General features: G+C 39.0%; 2 protein-coding genes across 3 annotated transcripts; both read left to right on the forward strand.

The window, feature by feature from the left end:
* Nucleotides 1-3,378: 3,378 nt before the first annotated feature.
* On the forward strand, nt 3,379-9,517 carry LOC122657119 (aspartic proteinase 36-like). The gene is made up of 10 exons (XM_043851896.1): nt 3,379-3,712; nt 4,253-4,382; nt 4,494-4,741; nt 4,843-5,070; nt 6,800-6,962; nt 7,195-7,268; nt 7,751-7,847; nt 7,978-8,044; nt 9,113-9,184; nt 9,278-9,517. Exons 1-10 carry the CDS (start codon nt 3,468-3,470, stop codon nt 9,445-9,447), a joined length of 1,494 nt encoding a protein of 497 aa, XP_043707831.1. The 5' UTR covers nt 3,379-3,467; the 3' UTR covers nt 9,448-9,517.
* Nucleotides 9,518-14,055: 4,538 nt separating this feature from the next.
* Nucleotides 14,056-18,032, forward strand: LOC122656882 (polyadenylate-binding protein 7-like). 2 transcript variants are annotated; one of them, XM_043851570.1, is made up of 11 exons: nt 14,056-14,201; nt 14,237-14,467; nt 15,079-15,197; nt 15,316-15,509; nt 15,770-16,029; nt 16,128-16,234; nt 16,337-16,526; nt 16,801-17,096; nt 17,183-17,312; nt 17,491-17,699; nt 17,796-18,032. In XM_043851570.1, the coding sequence occupies exons 2-11, from the start codon at nt 14,275-14,277 to the stop codon at nt 17,991-17,993; spliced, it is 1,896 nt and encodes a 631-aa protein (XP_043707505.1). In that variant the 5' UTR covers nt 14,056-14,201; nt 14,237-14,274; the 3' UTR covers nt 17,994-18,032. The 2 variants fall into 2 exon arrangements, with proteins under 2 accessions (XP_043707505.1, XP_043707506.1); XM_043851571.1 differs by having other exon boundaries at nt 14,056-14,192; nt 14,224-14,467; nt 17,183-17,314; nt 17,496-17,699.
* Nucleotides 18,033-20,945: the final 2,913 nt, after the last annotated feature.

A 20,945-nucleotide genomic window follows, 5' to 3' on the forward strand; every position in this document is an offset into this window, starting at 1 on the left:
GGTGACTGCCAAGACCGACCTCCCAGGCTGACCTCCTAGCCCGACCTCCGAGCCCGAGCCCTCCTTCACAGAAGCTACTATAGTGCCCCGCCGGGGATCGCGGGGCCACGTCAGCACATCCCGAGAATCACGGGATGAGGATCGAGCCACGATCCCAGCGCAATACGAAATCGCACTCTACATGGACTCTTACCTTAATAAGAGCTCGACCCCGAAAATAGCTCTCCACTCCGCTCTACGCGAGAGAGCCTTTCGAAAGAAGGACTCCTACCATACTAGGACTCTCCCAACCGCCTCATCTCATCCTCACTCTATAAATACCCAGGTATGGAGCACCATTCCCCATCTGACTTTTACTAAGCTGTTACGCTGTTGCACTGGAGATCTAACTTGAGCATCGGAGAGTCCTAGGCCAGAGTCACACTGGCTCTCTTGTGCTCATTACTTGGTCCTTGCAGGCTCATCCGTGGGCGAACCAAGCTTCGGAGATTTCCACACGCAACATCCATGGAATAAAAACTCGATCGAAACTTGTTGAAACCATCGAATTAACTCGATTTTGTAGGTTTTCGAGACGAGTTGAAGGGAGATTTTATAAAATCTCTGGATTCGATCGGATTTCGATGGTTTTGACTGATTTCAATTATATTTCGGTGGTTTCGACACATATGCCCATCGAAACTAAGAAAAACTTGGTTCGAAACTAGGACAGACATGTATTTATGCCAGAAACTGTAAGAAACCAGGCCAGACATTTAGTTATGTCTAATATCATTTAAGTAAATGTTTTTGTATTTGTATTTCATTTACTTAAGATATTATTCATAAATAAACAAATCCCCCCTGTTTGAATCCAATGAAAATAGTTAAAAAATCAAATTCTAAAAGAAAAAAATGTCAACCCCCCCAATTTTTGACACTAACTGTCTAATGCTGGGGTTTTTCTCAAATCTAAAAATTCAATAAACTTTAATATTGTAAAACATTGCTAAAAACCAAAATGTAAGAAAATATTTATTTGTTTTTATGTCTAAAAAAATATTTTCATTAAGAGAGGTTTTAACAGCATTCGCGCACACCAAATTAAGTTTAGCAGGTACATAACTCCTTCAATATAAATCAGAATTAAGCAATTTTGGACTTGTTGGAAAGTAATCAAAACAAAGTTTTCTAACAAATCCAAGATTGCTTAAATCTCATTTATCTTGAAGGAGTTATGTTCCGGTCAAACCTTATTCGATACTATGTCCAAGAACAATATGCAGTATCAAACTTGGATCAAAACCACAAGTAATAGTTTAGTGTTCTCTATGTGAAACTAATACATGAAGTGAGTTTAAAATGTAAAAAATAGAGAGCACAACAATAATCGGGGCAAAAAAACAACTTATGGACTTTGAAACCAAGGTTCGAGTTAGACTGAAGAAAATTCCAGGTCTCGACCGATATATGATCAAAATCAAGACGAACTCGATTTGTGACTGATCGAAACCTAATCAAAACCCAAATTTTAAAACCTTGAAGATATCTGACCATGATACCCTTTCTAATTCCTCACTGAGGTTTATTGGCGTAATCACTTAGAAGAATCGATTTCAACACTGAGACCAAGTGCAGCGTTGATCTTTCTTTCTTTGCAATAGTTGATGATATCTTCTCTTTTGACGTGGCAACAGCCAGAGAGAGATCAACACTGATGTGGAAGATTATCCTGCTTCCACCAAAATGAATTCCTGCAAATCCAACCAGAGAAAGAGAGAGAACCTAGAAATTGGCTGGTGCTTTAAAAATCTCAACCCAGGTTAGCCCGATTGCAACCGAAGATCTATGCATACATATATTGATATCATAGTGGTACATGGAATTTTAGAGGTTTTTTTTTTTTTGAAGCAATACATTAAACGATCCCAAAAAAATGGATTGATCCAACATAACCAACTTGTTACAATCAACCCGTATTGATACTGTATCGGGAATTTGGGATTCGGGCATGATACCGATTCGATTTTCGATGCTTTAATCATAGGGATGTAAATGGATAACCGAAATCCGAATCCGAATTCGCATCCGTATTCGTTTAGGGGCATCCGTATTCGTTTAGAGATATCCGGAAAATAATCCGAATACTCCCATTAAAATCCGTCCGAAAAAAAATCCGAATACTTAATAATAAAAAATTAAGTAAATAATGATTTCAAGGGTTTTTGAAGATTAAATAAGTTCTAGAATATGATGAAAAGAGAATCATGATCTAAGAGATATGGATTGAGAGTGAATTGTATCCGCTAGGGGGAGGAAGGTCCGGGTTACACAAGACAGAGATGTAAACGGATGGTCGAAAATCCGAATCCGATCCACATCCGAATCCGTTTAGAGGTATTCGTATTCGACCAGGGAATATCCGACTCCGATCACATCCGATCCGTATCCGATCCGAATCCGATCCGTTTACACCCCTATTTAATCATACTTCAATTCCACCCCCTATCCCCGAAACAAAGGTCTCCGTTTGCCTTTTCACGTTGCTCAATGATTCCTTTTCTGCCTTATCTTTTGTGTGTTTTATTTATTATTAATATAATTTCTCCCTTTTAACTAGCCGATGGAATGGAATGAAATTGAAAATCCATGAAGAAAAAAGCTTTTGACTCAATTGCATGCAATTGTGGTTTTGTCGGTTGATATTTACAAAACAAAAAGATGTCAACGTTGAACCGTTGAAGTGTGTACATCATTTTTACATTCTCTTTCTTTCTGACACTCTTTTGTTTTTAGAACATATAAATTTATATATACAGATAAGAAAACATTCTCTCTTTCGAATTGGCATAGGAGATTTTAAGCACAATCTAGATCCCCTCCCTTAAGACAATTTAAACTTACTCGACCGACAAATTTGTGGATAATGACATTAGTCTTTTAGTTCACGATATCAATCACTATCGATACCTGATACCCGTCTCAGATATAAATCGGCAAAACATATAAAACAAAACATTTATTTGACCGATACGTATCAATTAGATATCAATACCAGTCATGACCGATACCGATATGAATCGATGGTCGTTCTGAAACTTCTGATACCTCTGATACCGATAACTAAAATTATTGTCTACAGGAAGTAAGGCGTGCGTGTAACGCACATATTAGAGTATATCTATACTACATATTCAAGAAATGGAAAAGAAAGAAGAGAGACGTAATCAGATTTTGAAACTTCTGTATTAGAAGCTCTCTCTCTCTCTCTCTCTCTGTGTTGCGGTTTCGCGTGTTGGTCTCGGAGTCGTCTCTCCAAGTCTTGTGTTGGTGGGGGGGAGGGGGAGGGGGAGTGTATATGTACTCCAAAGATGGAGAAGGACACGCACCTCCATCTTCTCCTCTGAACACTTTGTTTTGTCTAGAATATTACTTGTGGGGCGGTTGGGAGTGCGAGAGAGGAGAGGAGAAAGGATTAAAGCAAAGAAATGCTGCCGTTTCTTCATGCCACGTTCCTGATTTTAGCTTTGGGAGCCCTATTCTTGCCGGCGGCCTTGGTTTTTTGTAGCTTGCCAGTGACTTTGACGGTTGAGAGAGCTTTTCCGGTGAATCATGGAATTGAATTAGCTGAGCTCCGAGCTCGGGACAGGGCAAGGCATCACCGAATCTTGCAGAGTGTAGGCGGAGTGATCGATTTTCACGTCGATGGCACCTATAATCCCATGACCGTCGGGTAATTCTTTAATATTTATGTATTTTTCTGGGTCTAATTTTATTTTAGCTTTTGGGTTTAGTGCTTTCTAGTTTCTACTCATTTTCAAGTTAGACTGGCTTTGTTTTGGGGTTCTATTCTTCAATTTCGGTTTTCGGTTTACTCTTTCTCTTTCTCTTTCCGGGGCTGGGATGCGCTGCTGGGAACTCATGGGTTTTGGTCTTGTTTGCTGCTTCGTTTTTCAGTGCTTCTCCTTATGTATGCGCTTAAGGATATAGGTGCAGTTACTGCAGTAGGTAGAAGTAGGTGAGCCACCACTTTCATTGGGTACGATGCTTGAGATTGAAGGTCTTGGTGTTGTTCGTTGGTATATTTTGTAAATGGATAGTTACTAGTAGCTTTTTCATTTGTGTCCATGTATTTAATCGTCTTTGATGATCTTCACTTCTTGTTGCTTTCGTTTGTGTTGATTACATGTTTTTTTCTTCTTCTTTCCCATTTGGGTTGTGATTGATTTTGACATAAATGTTATGTTCCTATTGTGTTGTTCGTCCTGTTTAGGCTTTATTATACGACAGTGAAATTGGGGTCTCCTCCGAAGGAATTCTATGTTCAGCTTGATACTGGAAGTGACATCTTGTGGGTTGCTTGCAATCCCTGCGATGGTTGCCCAATATCCAGCGGACTCAGTGTAAAATATCTATCTATTTCTCCCTTATTCTTCCAATTTCTGTTGAAGTTTTCCCCCAGGTTATGTAGTACCAAGGGAAGAAATTATTGATGAAATTTTTTGCTTTTGCAGATCCAGCTCAAATCATTTGACCCTACCACCTCGACCACAGCTTCGGTTATATCTTGTTCTTCTGATACATGCTCTTTAGCGGTTGCGGAGACAGCCGCTGACTGCTCTTCTGATGGCTCACACTGCAGTTACTCATTCCATTACGGTGATGGCAGTGGAACATCAGGTTATTATGTAATGGACATGTTTTATTTCAACACAATTTTCGAGTCTTCATTCTCAAATTCCTCTGCTTCCATCGTTTTCGGGTGAGCTATTCATGACTTAACGCTTCCCCACCCACCCCACCACAATCTTCCTCTATTTGTTTGTTTGAACTTACAGAATTGGATAAGGACATTTTAAACAGATGTAGCAACCACCAGGCTGCTGACCTGACCAAGCCAGATAGAGCAGTTGATGGAATCTTTGGGTTTGGGAAGTCTAAGTTTTCTGTCATTTCACAACTGTCTTCACGAGGAATTGCGCCAAAAAGTTTCTCCCATTGCTTGTCTGGATCAAATGCTGGAGGGGGCATATGGGTTCTCGGTGAGATTGTGGCTCCTAACATCGTTTATACTCCTCTTGTTCCATCACAGTATGTCTACTTTCCTTCAAATGAAAGTGTTTTGTTTACTTGCAGTTTGATCTTCTCTTCTAAATTGTGTTAATCCTTGTAAAGTAGGGGACTTCAGTACTATCCAATTGTTTATTGGATACATTTTTGTGCTTGTTAATCCTATCTTGCATTATGCTTCTGTGACAGCCTTGAATACGACAAGCTGCCTTTTAGTACAGCATGAATGTAATCATTCACGATTGACTGGGCTCTTGAGCACTTTGCCAAGCATCAATATTTTAAGTCCATAGTTGTCTATCTGTGCCTGATTTTGAATTCTTATGCTTTATAGAAACTATATCGAGTTAAGGGAAAATGCATTGAAGATGGGAGAGGGGAGGAGGAGGTAGAATACTGCTCAAAATGAATGTGCTTAATTGTCTATTGTTGTCTATCATGAAAACTATCTGGTCTAAGCCTTTATCCTTACCAAGTGACATGCATATGGATCTTCATCTCAATACTTTGGTAATGGTTGTCCAAATGGCTGTTGTTTTTTCGCCTCCTGATCTCTATTCCTGTGTTGACAGATTATATTAGAAAAAATAACCTTTGAATGTTTTGAAATAGCATAATAGAAACTAAGGATAGAGATAGGATGATTGATCTGGATTTTGGTATTTTTCGAATTAATTTCTAGAGATGGTTGGTCATGCTAGTTTTTTGTGTCAAGTGTTTATAGTTTGTGTCTTTGTGATGCTATGATGTAATTGGGATGGAAAAAAGAATGGCATGGTGTAAAGCCACATTGGGGAGGGGGTGTTAGGCGGTTCATTGGATTTTAATACTTTATTTGATTTATTATAATTTATAGGAATTTTATATTCTTAGAGGGTGGGCCTTGGTGCAACAGTAAGATTGCTCCATTGTGACCAAGTGATCATGGGTTCGAGTCTGGAAACAGCCTCTCTGTGAAAGCAGGGGTAAGGCTGTGTACATTATGACCCTCCCCAGCAATGGCAGGAGCCTTGTGCATTGGGTACACCCTTTTTAAAAAAAAAAAAAATTCTTGGTTCGTTCACTTCCGAATATCCTTGGAGGCTTAAGGAATGGGAGGCCTTTTCAATTTGATTGTGCATGAGGCATAGTGTCTAAAAGGCCCATTGCTTTTGCTTAGTTCATTATCAATCTTTAGCGTGTGTTTCACCCAATTTTGTTTGTCATAGCTGTCAGGGATTCAGGTAACATTGTTTTGGGTCTTCCACTATTCAATGGAGTCAAATTTGACTTCCAAACCTTTGGCAGAAAAGGGTTTCTCTGGATCTCTCAACCATTTTTTTTTAAAATTTTGGGGGTGGGAGGAAGGTTGTCCTATGCATGTTGTGTCTATTTTTTCTTGTAAGGGGTCTCTATTGTAATACGTTTTTTCTGCTTGTAGTTGTACTACTTTTCCTTGATCTAGGGAAAAAAAATATTTTTGCTTATTTACCTTTGAACTTATATTCAACTGCATTACTGTGCCTTTGAACATGCATGAGGCATGCTTCTTTGGATGACAACCATTAATGTCTATTCTATATCCCTATATATTACAACTTTGGCAGTTTTAAGTAGAACAATGTATTTTGGTTTTGATGGAGTCTTATTCTTGTTTATTTACATAAAAGGAAGATAAGAGGCATGTAAGGCCTGATACTGCCAAAATTTATTTTATTTCGGCTAGTGATTCTGTGGCAAGTTTTAATGTGTTGTGTCTCTGAACGTTCAGGCCTCATTATAATGTGAATTTGCGGAGCATTGCTGTCAATGGGCAAATGCTACCCATTGATCCAGCAGTGTTTGCAACTTCAACCAACCAAGGAACTATAATTGACTCGGGAACTACTTTGTCATACCTTGCAGGAGGAGCTTATGATCCTTTTGTCACAGCAGTAAGTTGTTGTAGTAGTAATAATTTCCTGGATCTTTAATTTATTTAATTGTGAGCTCACTCTTTTGATAGGTTGCAAGGTTGTGCTAAAACAATTTAATTTTCATTTCTCCAAGCTTCCCCCCCCCCCCCCCCACACCTCAGGCACCTCTCAAAATCTTGTAGTTTGCTTATGTGGTAGAAAAATAATTTACCAGTATATTCTGAAGTTCATTTTCTTCTTGATTCTGCAGATAAGTAACACTGTTTCACAATCTGTCCGTCGCTTAGATTTTAAAGGAAACCCATGTTATCTCATCTCCAGCAGGTTTTATTTCTATTACCAATTTACCATCGTAATTGAATTCTCATTGTTAAAGAGGATGCTTCTTTGTTGTCAAAAACCTGTTTTGATGAGATATAACCAAGCAGTAGCCTGGGCCTCCATACGACACTGTATGCGTGGTTTTTGACTATGCACAAGTCAGATAGTCTGTTTGAAAGATTAAACAAAAAGGGCATACCCAGTGCACGAAGCTCCCGCCACTGAGGGGTCTGGGGAGGGTCATAATGTACGCAGCCTTACCCCTACTTCGCAGAGAGGGGTAAAGCTATATAGAATGAGCTAAAGCTACCTGTGTGGGCGTGCAAGCAAGTACTTCATATTCAATTATTCCCTTCATTAAATTCTTTTTTTTTTATGAGCACTGAACCATCCAGGAATACGGGGATACATCGTGGCCATACGGTGCAGTAGGCCACTGCTTAGGCTGTTTATGCTAAGATTTGAATGTATTCTTCTTGGTTCAGTGTTGAAGAAATATTTCCTGTGGTTTCTTTAAACTTTGAGGGTGGCGCAACTATGGTTCTAAGACCAGTGGAATACCTTGTACAAGAGAGTGGTGATGTGAGTATTTCAACTTTCTTTTAACTTGTTTTTATCTTTAGACTCTTTCGAGTAGATTCTAACTTTCTCAATTATTATGGTCCGGCTATTTAAAAAACTTGACTGGAGTTACTGTGCTTTGTTGTGACAGGTAGGTACTGAATTATGGTGCATTGGTTTTCAAAGACTAGTAGATATCTCGATGACAATTTTAGGAGGTATTAACCCTGGACCAAAAGCTCTCATCATTATATTACTTATTATGAAATCCAGCATTGTGTAAGACACCTATGCATGCATGGAGTCATCTATACTCACTTTTGGAACACACCAATAACCACCCATATAACTGGGACAATTAAATTTGGCCCGGACAGTCACCTAACTGCTTTATGTGTCAGGGGCATGCTGATACTTACATCTATATTGTCCATCTCTTGTTGCAAGTATAAATAAATATCACTTATGTAACTTTTCATATGGATTAGCTTTTTTTAATTGCATTTTTTCAATTTAATAGCATTTGTGTTGCTTTTTGTGTATTGAGTTATTTCAATTGCATTATTTTTTATATTGCCCATTTCATGAGCTGACTTAATTTAACATTATATTAAGACCAGATCCTATAATTATGTCATTATTCCCTTTCTCAGTGAGAATCATCATCTAGTTTGTAAAGATGTTGTAGATATGCATGCTGTGTCAGTTATATCATTTTTTCAAGTCTATCAGTAAACTTTTGTGCTTTGGTGGAACAATACACTCATATCAAGAGAAATGCATGCTCTTTTGGAATATGTTACATAAATACTGCAAAAGTGATTAACTTGAAATGCCACTAGTCAAGCTCTAGGAGCTTGCTCAGATGCATACTCGCATACGGTTAGTATTTTTGTATGTTTTGATGAAGCTTTGTGGGAGTTATCAAGATATTAAAACCTTAAAAATTCTTTCTTTTATCATGTGTACTACTGTTCTTGAGTGAACTCTTGCAATGAACCTTTTTCTAAACTTTTTCATACTGTTCATGGTGAAGACTTTCGAAATACCCATCCTGGACAAACAATATATCTTTGTCATAATAAATTATTGAGTATGGAACACTAGTCTTGTATCCCAAAGTGGAAACTAGTTAAAGTGCAGTTACGGCAAAGCAATATTTCTTGTTCTCATGTGTGCAAATTTGTTCTGATTAATGAATGATATATTAAAAACTGCAAGCTGGTAAGCATGGCTAGAAAGTAATAATAGTGGATTTCCTTTTTTCCTTACTCATTTTCCTGCAGACCTTGCTTTAAGAGACAAGGTATTCGTTTATGATTTGGTAAATCAGCGGATCGGATGGACTGATTTTGACTGTAAGTTTCACTAATCCCTGCATGGATCCATAAGTTTTTTCCATCAAGTTTCATTACTAATAAATTCTATCCTTGTTTTGAACTACTGTTCAGGTTCGTCATCTGTAAATGTCTCTGTGACTTCTGGCTCAGGTGAAATTGTCAATGCAGGACAGCTGAGTGTCAGCGGTTCATCACAAAATGTACACCGTGTGCTGATAACAGTCAGCATTGTGGCTTTCCTTGTGCGTATCTGCCTTTTTGCAGAGTTTCTATTTTTGTAGCTTTTAATTTTAATACAATTGGAAATTCCATTCTTTATTTGATATGTATTGCCTCCGCTGATTTTATTTAGGGAGCAGGTTTTATGGGCATGCCTGTCCATAGGGTATCAATGGTCGACTTACCTATTTGTGCACCAAGCTGTATGACTCCTGCACCAGTAGGGGGGCCAATGAGAGCACACGGGGGGCATCCAACAGGGGTCAGATTATTCATTTCATGAGAGGCGGATTGATCATTTTGCCTTTTCTGTGTTTGGACGCAGGTGCTTGCATGGCACCTGCAGCCTACCGTAGAAAAACTCTCAGAATCTTTAAAACTAGCCATGAAAGTTCAAACCTGCCTTAAGTTTGAAAAGGGGAGGGGGAGGGAGTTTCCTTCATCTATGATGAAGAAGGTATTCTTTCATTGTGTCCGTTAATGGGAGTGGAATGAGGGAAGGGTAGTTTGGACCTTCAACTAGTTTAGGGGGAGTAGTAATGGCTGCAGATCGACGGTGGAAGAAAACTTATTCCAAAAAAGATAATAGTAATAATGAAACAATGAAAAATTCTGGCAAATTAACCATGGAACTTCAAACCTAAAAATTATCAAATCTAGGTTTAATATTGGAAAAAGGCTGGCATGTGTCATCCTCTCTCTTGCCCCTTTGAAAATTACTCCTTGCTCTCCTTTGTTGAGCCCTGTGATTGGTGTATGTTGCCAGTTTACCGAAATCTAGTATCATGTCTAACCCTCGGTAAATCTGGTGTCATGCCCAACCCTCTCCCTTCAAAATTAGAGAGTTTGAGATTTATGTACCTTAAGAGTATGTAGCTGTATATTGTTGGAAAACAAAAATGTTCGAGACTGGTTGTTGGTTGCCACTATCAGAATCTGATTGTTGATGTTGCAAGTAACCGGATTCTAGTTGAGTTGAAATAGGAAAGAAGAAAGAGGAGAACAGTTAACATAACTATGGGGAGGAGTTTTTTGTCCAGAAGTTTGGCCTACGCCAGCACTCCCATGTGTCTATCTCTATCCTCCTCAAAACAGGGTTCATATTTGTCTTTTCATATGGAGAGGAGAGATTGATTCCCAGATAGAGTTCTTTTTTCCGATGACTAAATTCTTTTAACATTATCCATAGATGATAGAATTTCCTATCTATCCAATGGTTAAAATGATAAAATACTTTTGACAAAAGAACTCCCGGTCTATCTAACAGTTAAAATGACCAATTTCTTTTGAAATGTTTGGAACAAATTGATGATATTGAAATATCTCACATTATTTGCATGGGAAATCCTTGTCCATATATATTACAAGATAACAATCATCTCACTGGCTCGATACATGGTGGTCATCGGGGATGCAAATGGGCCCTTTTGATGAGGGACCCAACAACCATCTCAGTAATTAAATTAGCCTGGGACAAAGGCAGCAAGCATGGGAAAAATTTTATACGGACGTTAGTTCATTGTTTCTGATTATTCTTGTACGATTTAACCCTTTGCCCACATTTCTCTTATAGAAAAAAAAAAAGAGAAGTTTTCTGTGGGGTGTACCAGACAGTGGGGTGAAATGACTATTCTGCCCCCTATGAAAGGTGGAAATTCTGCCCCCAAAGATGTTTCTGTGCTGAGCCTTGTGTGCACGTAGAGGCCATGCTCCCCCACAGAGAACGGTCTCCCACCAAAAAAAATGCTAAGTGGTTGCTTGGTTCCTGTGTCAAACACAGGAGTGTGAGAGACCTCTTATTTATAGATTTTATAAGGAAAACACACTCCTAACACGTTTTAGGGTTACAAGACCCCATCCAAGTTTTCCTTTGGGAATTTCCCAAAGGTTTATGCATCAATGGTGCATACCATGCCATGCCAACAAACTTAGCTAATCACACAGTTATGTAGATTCACGTCCAAGGAGGTTTATTTGGGGCTAAGGAATGACCATATATGGGCTTCTAGATTGTCAAATCCATTCCATCTGCAATAGGCATCAAAATCCCATACAAGGAAACCACAATCTACTGCAAATCTGCAGAATTCAATATCGAAGAGGTTCGGTTTGACAACAAAGGACTATCGAAGAATGACTTTCAACATCTAGTTGAGGCCTTAACTGTCAACCAAAGCTTGGTGCTTCTGTGGTTCTGATAAATCCGACGTTTTGAAGTTTCTGTTTAACGTTTAAAGGGGTCCCTTTTGATAGACGTTCTATCTTTGGCGACAAGACTCATTTCAATTTCGACCTTCGTTGGAGTGTCGAATGTCCATATTTTGCCGCTTTAGCTGGTTCACTTCTTAACCGGTCTAGTTCCAATTAGAATTGGGCTAGGTCAGACCCATTCAGGAGTGGTTTTGAAACATTTAGATGCCCATATCTTAGGCTTTGTATGTCCGAATCCGATGTTTCAAAATCTATTTTTCACATATTTGCATACTTTGACCTATTATGAAAATTGGGGACAGAATTGAACTATAGAAACAACCTCCAGTGTGGGTCACACTCATCAAAAATAAAATATTCTTCCAAGGTTCAAACAAGACCAAATTTGGATATGACAAAAATAATCCGACATTCAGACATACCATCAAGTTTTTGGGATAGCTAACTTCTTTTTATCATATTTTCCTTTCATGGTTATTTTGGTCATTTTATATGGATGATTTGTGAACATGTTAAGGAGTAGAGAAAATCTTCCAAATCCATACATAATAGATCTCTATGCCTCGAGGGAACCTTCTCATTGTCAGGACGGCCTCAAGGGTGACAAAATGAGGTGTCTACAATCCCCCTTGCCACCACGCCCTGCCCTTGCGCACACTCTTCCGTACCAACTGTCCTACCCTGCCTCTGCTGCAAACTTGCCCTCCCGCTCCTTAGTCTCCCTGCCCCCTTGCCAACCACCTCCACCCCCCACCACCCACCACCCACCACCCACTACCATCTTACCCTCCTGCCCCCTCATCTCCTCCCCACTTGGTGCCCCTCGTCGCACGCTACAACCAACAGTTTAGCATGAGATCAACGAGACAGGAAGGTACCATTGAGAATCATAGACTCTGATCTGTAGCTTGAGAGAGTTAATGAGGCAAGCTACATACGACTACTCTTGATTTCTCATGGCGGTTGATGGTTTGGGACTTTTCGATGCTCAGTTTATAGGAAATGTCATCTCACATGGACCAATTTCTCTTCCCAAATGTTTGTGGGACTTCAACAGTTTCTCAAACTCTCCACAGCTTTATATGATTTCTCTCCTTGTCATGCATCTCTAAAAGGCCAAGACCATTTGGGTTTGGAAAATATTTTCATAGACTTGTGAAATTATAGTTTGGAGAACGTTTATTATAGAATTTGATCATAGCATGAGTTGCAGAGATGGGTAGGGGGTGGCGGTTTCATAAGAGGGGCGGTGGAGAAAGATGGGGAGAGGGAAGGAGAGAGAAACAATGGCACCAGTGGGTTGCAGCGAAGAGAGAGAGAGAGTGGCAGCGGTGGAGAAACTAGAATCACAATAACTATTAGATTGCATGACTGAGATGTGGAGAGGGGATCCAATGATCCATATGAGGCTAGAGTGACGAATTCCATTATACAATATAGTGTTGAGTACTAAGGGTATCAATCGGTCTAATTTTGATTTGGTTTATATTTTGACAAGGTGAAATTAAAATTACATTTGGTTCAATTTTATCAATTTCTATTCGATTTTTGTTATCCGGTTTACATGCAATTTGTAATGTCGATTTATATTCGGTTTCACCTTCGTATCTTTTAATTGTATATATTCAACTTCATGTATTGATATATTACAAGCATGACTTGTGAGGTGGCATCACATTCCATTTTTTAAAAATAATCAGATTAAATTAAGGGAAAGGGAATAGGTAAATAGAAGATAAATGTAAGAAAAATGATTTATGATATATATATATATATATAATTTTTTTTTTTAATTGTCATCGGTTCAAACCCAGTTGAGCCGGGTTTTCACACCATTTCTTGGTGGTACGATTTGATTTGATCGTAAACGAGTTTCGGTTCCATTTTGACAACCATCTAGATCATGTGCTACATCATTTTCCCCTTTAATTGTTACTAAAAATAAAAAATTTCCCCTTTAATTAATAGAAAATTGGACAAGAAAGAAAGGAAAGAAAAGCGTGGAGGAGAGGACACGAGTACTACAAGGGCCCGCGGCGAGGGCTTGTCTTGTGGTTTAAATTTGGTTCGTGAATGGAAATTTTTTACCCTTTATGGGAGAGAAAAGGGGAGTGTGACGTGGACTGGACTGGGTCAGACTCTGAGAGAGTTGGGGAGTCACCTCCCTTCAGGAACTCTCTCTCTCTCTCTCTCTCTCTCTTGTTACCCCTTCAACCCTTTTCTGCTACGGGTACCCCACCCACCAATTCCCTAAAATATAAAATCCACCCTCCAAACTCCCGCGCCAATGCAAATCCACACAAACTCTCCTCACCCTCTTCGCTTCTCTCCTCTTTCATCTCTCTCTCTCTCTCTCTCTCTCTTGGTACCCGAATCATCCATCATCTTCGTTTGGTTTCTCTCCTTATTACATCATTCCGATTTTCTTTACGAAACTCAAACCCTATAAAGGAAACCATTCTGTGCTTCTCTTTCTCTTGCTCTGCTTATTGCTTCCCCTCACAATCCGTCTGCGTAGCAGAAATCCATATCAGAAAAAGGACAAGAAGAAAGAAGACCACCAAGAAAAAAACCTCATTCTTCCTTACTTCTTTCGTCTTTCTCTCCCAATTCTCGCGCTCTCTCTCTCTCTCTCTCTTCCTCCGCCTGGTGTGTACGGGGGCTACTGTATTTCGTCAATGGCGGTTCCTTCGACCGTCCCTGCTCCTGCTTCGCTTTACGTCGGGGATCTTCACCCTGACCTCACCGATGGGCAACTCTTCGATGCTTTCTCCGTCATCGAGAACCTTGCATCTGTCCGGGTTTGTAGAGATTCCATGTCTGGGAGATCTCTTGGTTACGGTTACGCCAACTTTATCACTACCCAAGACGGTACCCATTCAATCGATCAAACCCTTTTCTATTTTCCTTCTCCACATTGTTTTATTGAATTTCATTTTTGTTTTCCTTTTCTCCGGTTTTTCTTTCTTTCTTGTATATCTTTTCTTCTGGGTCGTTGCCGTGGAATGTACAATGCGAGATTAATCACATTTTAATCAAATTTGGTTTGCTTTTATCAAGAAAGAAGAAGAACATGAAAAATGGGTTTAGGCTTTGCATCGTAATTGGATTGTTCTTGTATTGTTCCTTCTGCTGATAGTTCGCTTAAGTGGATCTTCCATCTCTCTAGGTTGGATTCTTTATTTTATTAGTTCACTCTTGATTTGTAAGTCATGTTGTGGGTAATGTTTTTTAATATTCATCGGAGGGAAAGAAGTGATACGAAGGTGAAAGATGTATCCACCTTTCCCCAGTCTTATTTGTTGGAAACAGTTTCTTACTTTGCGTTTTCTTTTTGTGTTCTTATATTTTGTCAGTTTCTTGATTGAATTTTAGTTCATTTACTTCTGTACTTGTTTCTTTTTGTGTTCTTATATTTTGTCAGTTTCTTGATTGAATTTTAGTTCATTTACTTCTGTACTTGTTTCACTTGTGTTGAGTAGCAACTCGTGCCGTTGAGAAACTGAACCACACTCTGTTGAACGGGAAACCTATTAGAATTATGTGGTCACATCGTGATCCAGATGCAAGAAAGAGTGGGGTTGGGAATTTGTTTATCAAGGTATTTCTATTTTGTTTGTAAGAGAGATACCTTTTTTTTTTTTAATATATCTTGGTGAGATTCATCATTCTTTTGTTTTGGACTTTGATTTGAATGTGGGTTTGTGGTATCATGGCAGAATCTGAATGATTCTATCAATAATGTGAAACTTCATGAGATGTTCTCAAAGTTTGGGAACATATCATCCTGCAAACTTGAGATATCCCTGGATGGAAAAAGCAAAGGATATGGGTTTGTACAGTTTGAGTCTGAAGCAGCTGCCAATGCTGCCATTGAGAAGCTTAATGGCTCCATTATTGATGGCAAACAAATGTATGTACAACCTCTTTCTTCTTTCATTTCTCTCCCATGGTGACAGTGTTGAATTTATCATCATAATGTATCATTAGCATTTTCATTACCCTTATCATCATTATTACTATTACTAAGATTATCATTATTATCATTTCAGCTTTGCACCAATTTTTTTTTCTTGTAGTATGCTTCTGTTAAATCCCACTCATTTATATTAATATAATTTTTTTTGCTTGGTCTGCTGAAATTTACTGCCCCATAACTTTTGCATGATACAGATATGTTGGTAATTTTGTTAAAAAGAGTGAACGGGTTTTACCCAGCCCTGATGCAAAATACACCAATCTGTACATGAAGAATCTGGATCCAGATATCACAGAAGAATTTCTGCTGGAAAAGTTCTCTGATTTTGGCAAAATTACTAATCTGGTCATATTGAAGGACAATAATGGGAACTCAAGGGGTTTTGGTTTTGTGAACTTTGATAACCCTGATGATGCCAAACAGGCAATGGAGTCAATGAATGGAACCCAACTTGGTAACTTTCCGTGTTTTTAATAGCCAGCAAAATGTCATACTGGGAAATGTTGCTTTATGATGATCCAATTTTTTTTCCCTTTAATTTGTCCTGAACAGGGTCAAAGGCTCTATATGTAGCACGGGCACAAAAGAAAGCGGAGCGGGAGCAAATATTGCATCATCAATTTGATGAAAGACGCAAGGAGAAAATTCAGAAATATAAGGTTGCCACTGCCACTGGTGTCTGATATACAATAATCTCCACTCCCCCCAAAATATTATTTTTTTCTTTCTTTTCCCTCTTAACTCTACCCTTGTCAATTTAGGGGTCAAATGTATATGTAAAGAACATTGCTGATGATGTTGATGATGATGACCTTCGAGAACACTTTAGTCAGTGTGGAACTATCACTTCTACTAAGCTAATGCGTGATGACAAAGGAATTAGTAAGGGATTTGGGTTTGTATGCTTCTCAACTCCAGAAGAAGCGAACATGGCTGTGAATTCTCTTCATGGTAAGTTTATTTTGAATTTCCAAGTGAAGTTTTTATATAATTCTTACCTAAGTGTATGAATACAAAGGTGGAAGTCATTTTTGCTGTGAGTTTCGGCAGGGAGTAACTCCTTGCTTGGACCAATCAGATAATGAATCCAAACCCTTGACTATGCCCTACATGTTAAGCACAGACAGAGAAGATGACTTCACCCATCCTTTTACCCTACATGCATCATCACCCAGACAGAGCCATCGTAGCATAAAAATCAAATTCTTTTTCTTGGTTCTTACAGGATGCATGTTTCATCGAAAGCCGTTATATGTGGCTATAGCCCAAAGGAAAGAGGACAGGCAAGCACAATTGGAATTTCAATATGCCCAGCGTATTACGGGATTAGCGGGTCCCTCAACTGCAGTTATTCCTGCTGGTTATCCTCATCTTTACTATACAGCTCCTCCTGGTGTTGCTTCACAAATTCCTCCAAGGCAGGGCCTTATGTATCAACCTTTGAGTTTGAGACAAGGGTGGATGGCCAATGGATATGCATCTCCAACCGGACCAGCTTTTCAACCCATGCCACCTCCTGTGGTAAGTATTTGTCACTTGTTTTAAGGTTATGCTTATAATATAGAATGGTTATACATGGTTTATTTATACAAAATTTTTTCACACAGGTTCCTAATACTCCAAGACAGCATAGACAAAATAGGAGCAGGATGAATGGCCATATGCTTCCTCAGGGTGGTAGACAACATTTGCAATTTACTCAATCTGTGAACTCGTTGAAAGATTCAAGCAATCAGCTGGTAAGTCTTGCTTAATTTTTGCACAGTTACTTATTGTTATGTGAGTATATGTTTTGCTGTCTATCATGCAATCAGCTGGTAAGTCTTGCTTAATCTTTGCACAGTTACTTATTGTTATGTGAGTATATGTTTTGCTGTCTATCATTTATGTACCATTACGTGGATGATCTTTGGATGGCAGCGAGCTGGACAAGCCAAGTATGTGCCAAATGGGCATCCTTATGAGATGAATAATGGATCTGCTGTCTCTTCAGCTGCTTCCATCTCTGTTGGAGTAGCATCCCAAGGATCAGCGATGTTGAGTAGCATGCTTGCTGCTGCTACTCCACAGCACCAGAAACAGATACTTGGCGAACGCCTTTACCCCATTATCAAGAAACACAAGGTATGATTTAGTACACATAGATCTTGTTGAAAGACCTTTTAAACTCTGCTACTGACCCCCCCCCCCCCCCCTCAAATTGCATTTTGTTGGTTCTAGTATGATCTTGCAGCAAAAATAACCGGGATGCTTTTGGAGATGGACAACTCCGAACTGCTACTGTTATTGGAATCACCTGAGTCCTTGGCTGCTAAAGTTGAAGAAGCAGTGCAGGTGCTCAAGCTATCCAAGACCAAAGTAGCAGAACAAGGTGCCCTTCATCCCAATTACTTGTCGGCTGAGGTTGCCGTTAACTAAGAGAATCCCCCTTCTTCTGGAATTGGGATTATCGGATGGTCCATTTCAATTCATTCTGAGGCTTCTATTTTTTAATCTTTTCCCCTCCTTTTAGTATATCATAGAATGTAACTTCTGAAGAACACTTTTTTTTGGGTACTAAACTTTCGGAGAACACATTCTAGTTCTTTGACAGCTAGAGCAGTTATACCTTTGGACTTCCTGTGGTTAAGTTGTTATCAGAGTTGGAAGTTGGAGCATGTAATGTCAAATTTGAGATCCTTTAGAATATGTTGAAATTTTAGATTTGGTCTTGCCTGTAGCCTATATGACTCAAAATCATTAAAAAAAAAAATAGGAAAAAGAATGCCCTTGGTGCTGCTCCCTCCCTCTTTGGCCGCACAACCTGACAGCAAACCCTTCCCAAAAATATGTTTCAGAGGCAAAAATCTCAATTGTGAGGTTAAATTTTAATTTCTCTGAGGGTTCAGTTAGGGGGCACAATGCCCGAACACTCAGCCCGGGTAGGCCCCCCCTTAAAGAGGGCTGGCGATGATCAAAATCATAACATATGGGGCCTCAAACCCAACTCTATAAAGAGGGCTAAAACTTGCCATCGTGTGTGTGCGGGGGAGCCCCATGAGCTGTCCTCTAGATCGCATGGCAAAAATCTAAATTATTGACTGAAATACCGGCGAGAGAGCGAGAGAGAGATCAAAAGCATATCTACATTCCATTGGTGGTGTGCATTCAGCTTGCGGAGCCGGTCTCTGCACCCTTTAATGGAGACTCACTCTTATTTCCACTCCTTCCCACGCGTTTGAGTTCAACCTTTCCCTCCAAATTCACAACCCCATTCTCCCACGCGTTTGAGTTCAACCTTTCCCTCTTGTTAGAGAGTATAGATGAAGAAAACTAGAACCGAGAATGGAGGAAGAAGAGAGAAAGAGAAGAAGATGAGGAAGAGGAGAGAATTGTTAAACTTATCAGTCTCCTTCATAATGCTTGTATTTATAATCTCAAATTACAATAGAAAGGGGAATTCCTAATCAGATTAGGAATTCTTAATCATGATAGGATTCCAAGTTACAATAGGAAAAGAACTAGAACTAACAACTTAAACTGAAACTAAGACTAACAACTCACAGTAAAATTAGGACTTGACATAATTAGAAACTAGGACTCCAACTAGGACTAGGAAAATAGAAGATACACATATCAACCAAATCACTGTTCATGTGAACAGTGTCACATGAACAGTAATTCAACACTCCCCCTCAAGCTGGATTATACAAATAAGTAAAGAAAGAAGATCCAGCTTGAACTAAAAGGAAAAAAAAGAATTCCATAATAATGCAAACACTCCCCCTTAAGTTGGCGCATACAAGGTATCAATGCCCAATTTGAACAAAATGAGAAGAAACTAAGTTGCAGTAGAATCCAGCTTGACAGATGAATGTAGCTCCCAAATAAACCTTCAAGAACTTGAAATAATTGATCTTCAAAACCTGGACAGACATGATCAGCAAACTGAGACTAGAATTTCTTCTAAAAAAATGCAGCTTTTAACGATCTTCAATAGCTAACCAGTGATGAATCTCAGATTGTCATAATGATAGAAAATTTTGAAGTTAAATAACTAGAGCAGCAAGTAGCGGAAACGAGCTGAATTAGGCAGCGAAAAAATACTGTATCAACCCAACTGAAAATCCTTAAATAGGCAACAACCAAATATCTTCAATACTCTTCAATACTTCAATCTCCCCCTTACGGCAAACTCAACCCAATAACGAAGGATACCCAATGGCAATGGTGGAGAAAACTGATCTTCTATGTCTTGCACCAATATTCCTGCAAGTTTTGTGTTCTGCAATGTCTGCAGGTGTATTGTACATAATTCCCCCCTCACTTGTAGTAGTACACATGGACAAATAATAGAGATTATGTCAGAGATAGTGCAAAAGTATAAACTTTCAGAATTCTCCAAAGGTGCTATGGGTATAAAAAAAGGAAGGAATGGCAAAATTATAATTTACTAGAAGTTTTTAAAGGTGTTATGGGTAAATACCAAAGGTATGGGATATGAAGGGAATTAGAATTATTGAAAGAGTACGGTGTTGAAAAAAAAGAGTGGCATGGCTGTAAGTTGGTGGAAATCCACTTTTAAATACAATCCAAGCCAAAGGGCAAACTGGTAATAAACCAAAATTTTCAAGGGTCAATTGGGTAGTCAAATAGGGGAATGGTAGAATTGTAATTTAAATGAAATCCATACATAAATATATATGCATAAGCAAGGCCAAATTTAAGGGAGGAGTGGCAATTTGGTAATAAATCAGAATTTGCAAGGGGTCAATTTGGTAGTTAAAGAGGCAATGGGACATGATGGGAATTAAAATTATTGTAAGGGGACAAACTAGGAAGGGACAATAACTAAAGGATATGTTTGAATTAAGGGTAAAAGGAGGGGCATATATGGAATCACATAAATTAGATAAAGACATGTAAGGGGGAGTCATCTCCTACCTCTTGATAGAAAGGAGAAGGCAGAGAACTGGAACCAGCGTATATCGAGAGAACTTCTTCATTCGACCGCCAATCACCTTGAAATTTTGGGTGGAGAATCGCAACACAATGCCATCTTGAATGCAAGCAACAAAAAGTTGAATAACAAAGGTAAGGTTGAACAAAAAATTCCTGAAACCAGATAAAGCGGTAGTTATGGTTTTAGGTCTGATTTCAAGAACATATCTCACAACTCCCTTTGAGTTTTGACCTAAAACTCAGTATACTGGGTCACCTCCAAGAGAGGTAATGGTACCCCGAGCCGCGGGAAGAAAGAAGATGCAACTAACAGGATCAACTCGATTCGTTGATCGACTATTACGCCACAAACAGAGCACAATAAAATTGTTGATTCAAGAAGAAATCGAGTAATGACAAGCAGCGATCAAATAGCAAGAATCCATAGAA

The sequence above is a fragment of the Telopea speciosissima genome, chromosome 3 (assembly GCF_018873765.1).
Source record: "Telopea speciosissima isolate NSW1024214 ecotype Mountain lineage chromosome 3, Tspe_v1, whole genome shotgun sequence".
In the NCBI taxonomy this organism is placed as follows: domain Eukaryota; kingdom Viridiplantae; phylum Streptophyta; class Magnoliopsida; order Proteales; family Proteaceae; genus Telopea; species Telopea speciosissima.

What these genes read in the sequence shown, in the direction of transcription:
- LOC122657119 (XM_043851896.1), top strand. Translation starts at nt 3,468, where the DNA reads ATGCTGCCGTTTCTTCATGCCACGTTCCTGATTTTAGCTTTGGGAGCC. An exon ending in CAATATCCAGCGGACTCAGT is followed by an intron (nt 4,383 to 4,493) that starts GTAAAATATCTA and finishes TTGCTTTTGCAG; the next exon opens with ATCCAGCTCAAATCATTTGA. An exon ending in ATGATCCTTTTGTCACAGCA is followed by an intron (nt 6,963 to 7,194) that starts GTAAGTTGTTGT and finishes TTGATTCTGCAG; the next exon opens with ATAAGTAACACTGTTTCACA.
- LOC122656882 (XM_043851570.1), top strand. Translation starts at nt 14,275, where the DNA reads ATGGCGGTTCCTTCGACCGTCCCTGCTCCTGCTTCGCTTTACGTCGGG. An exon ending in GGCTGTGAATTCTCTTCATG is followed by an intron (nt 16,527 to 16,800) that starts GTAAGTTTATTT and finishes TGGTTCTTACAG; the next exon opens with GATGCATGTTTCATCGAAAG. An exon ending in CCATTATCAAGAAACACAAG is followed by an intron (nt 17,700 to 17,795) that starts GTATGATTTAGT and finishes TGTTGGTTCTAG; the next exon opens with TATGATCTTGCAGCAAAAAT.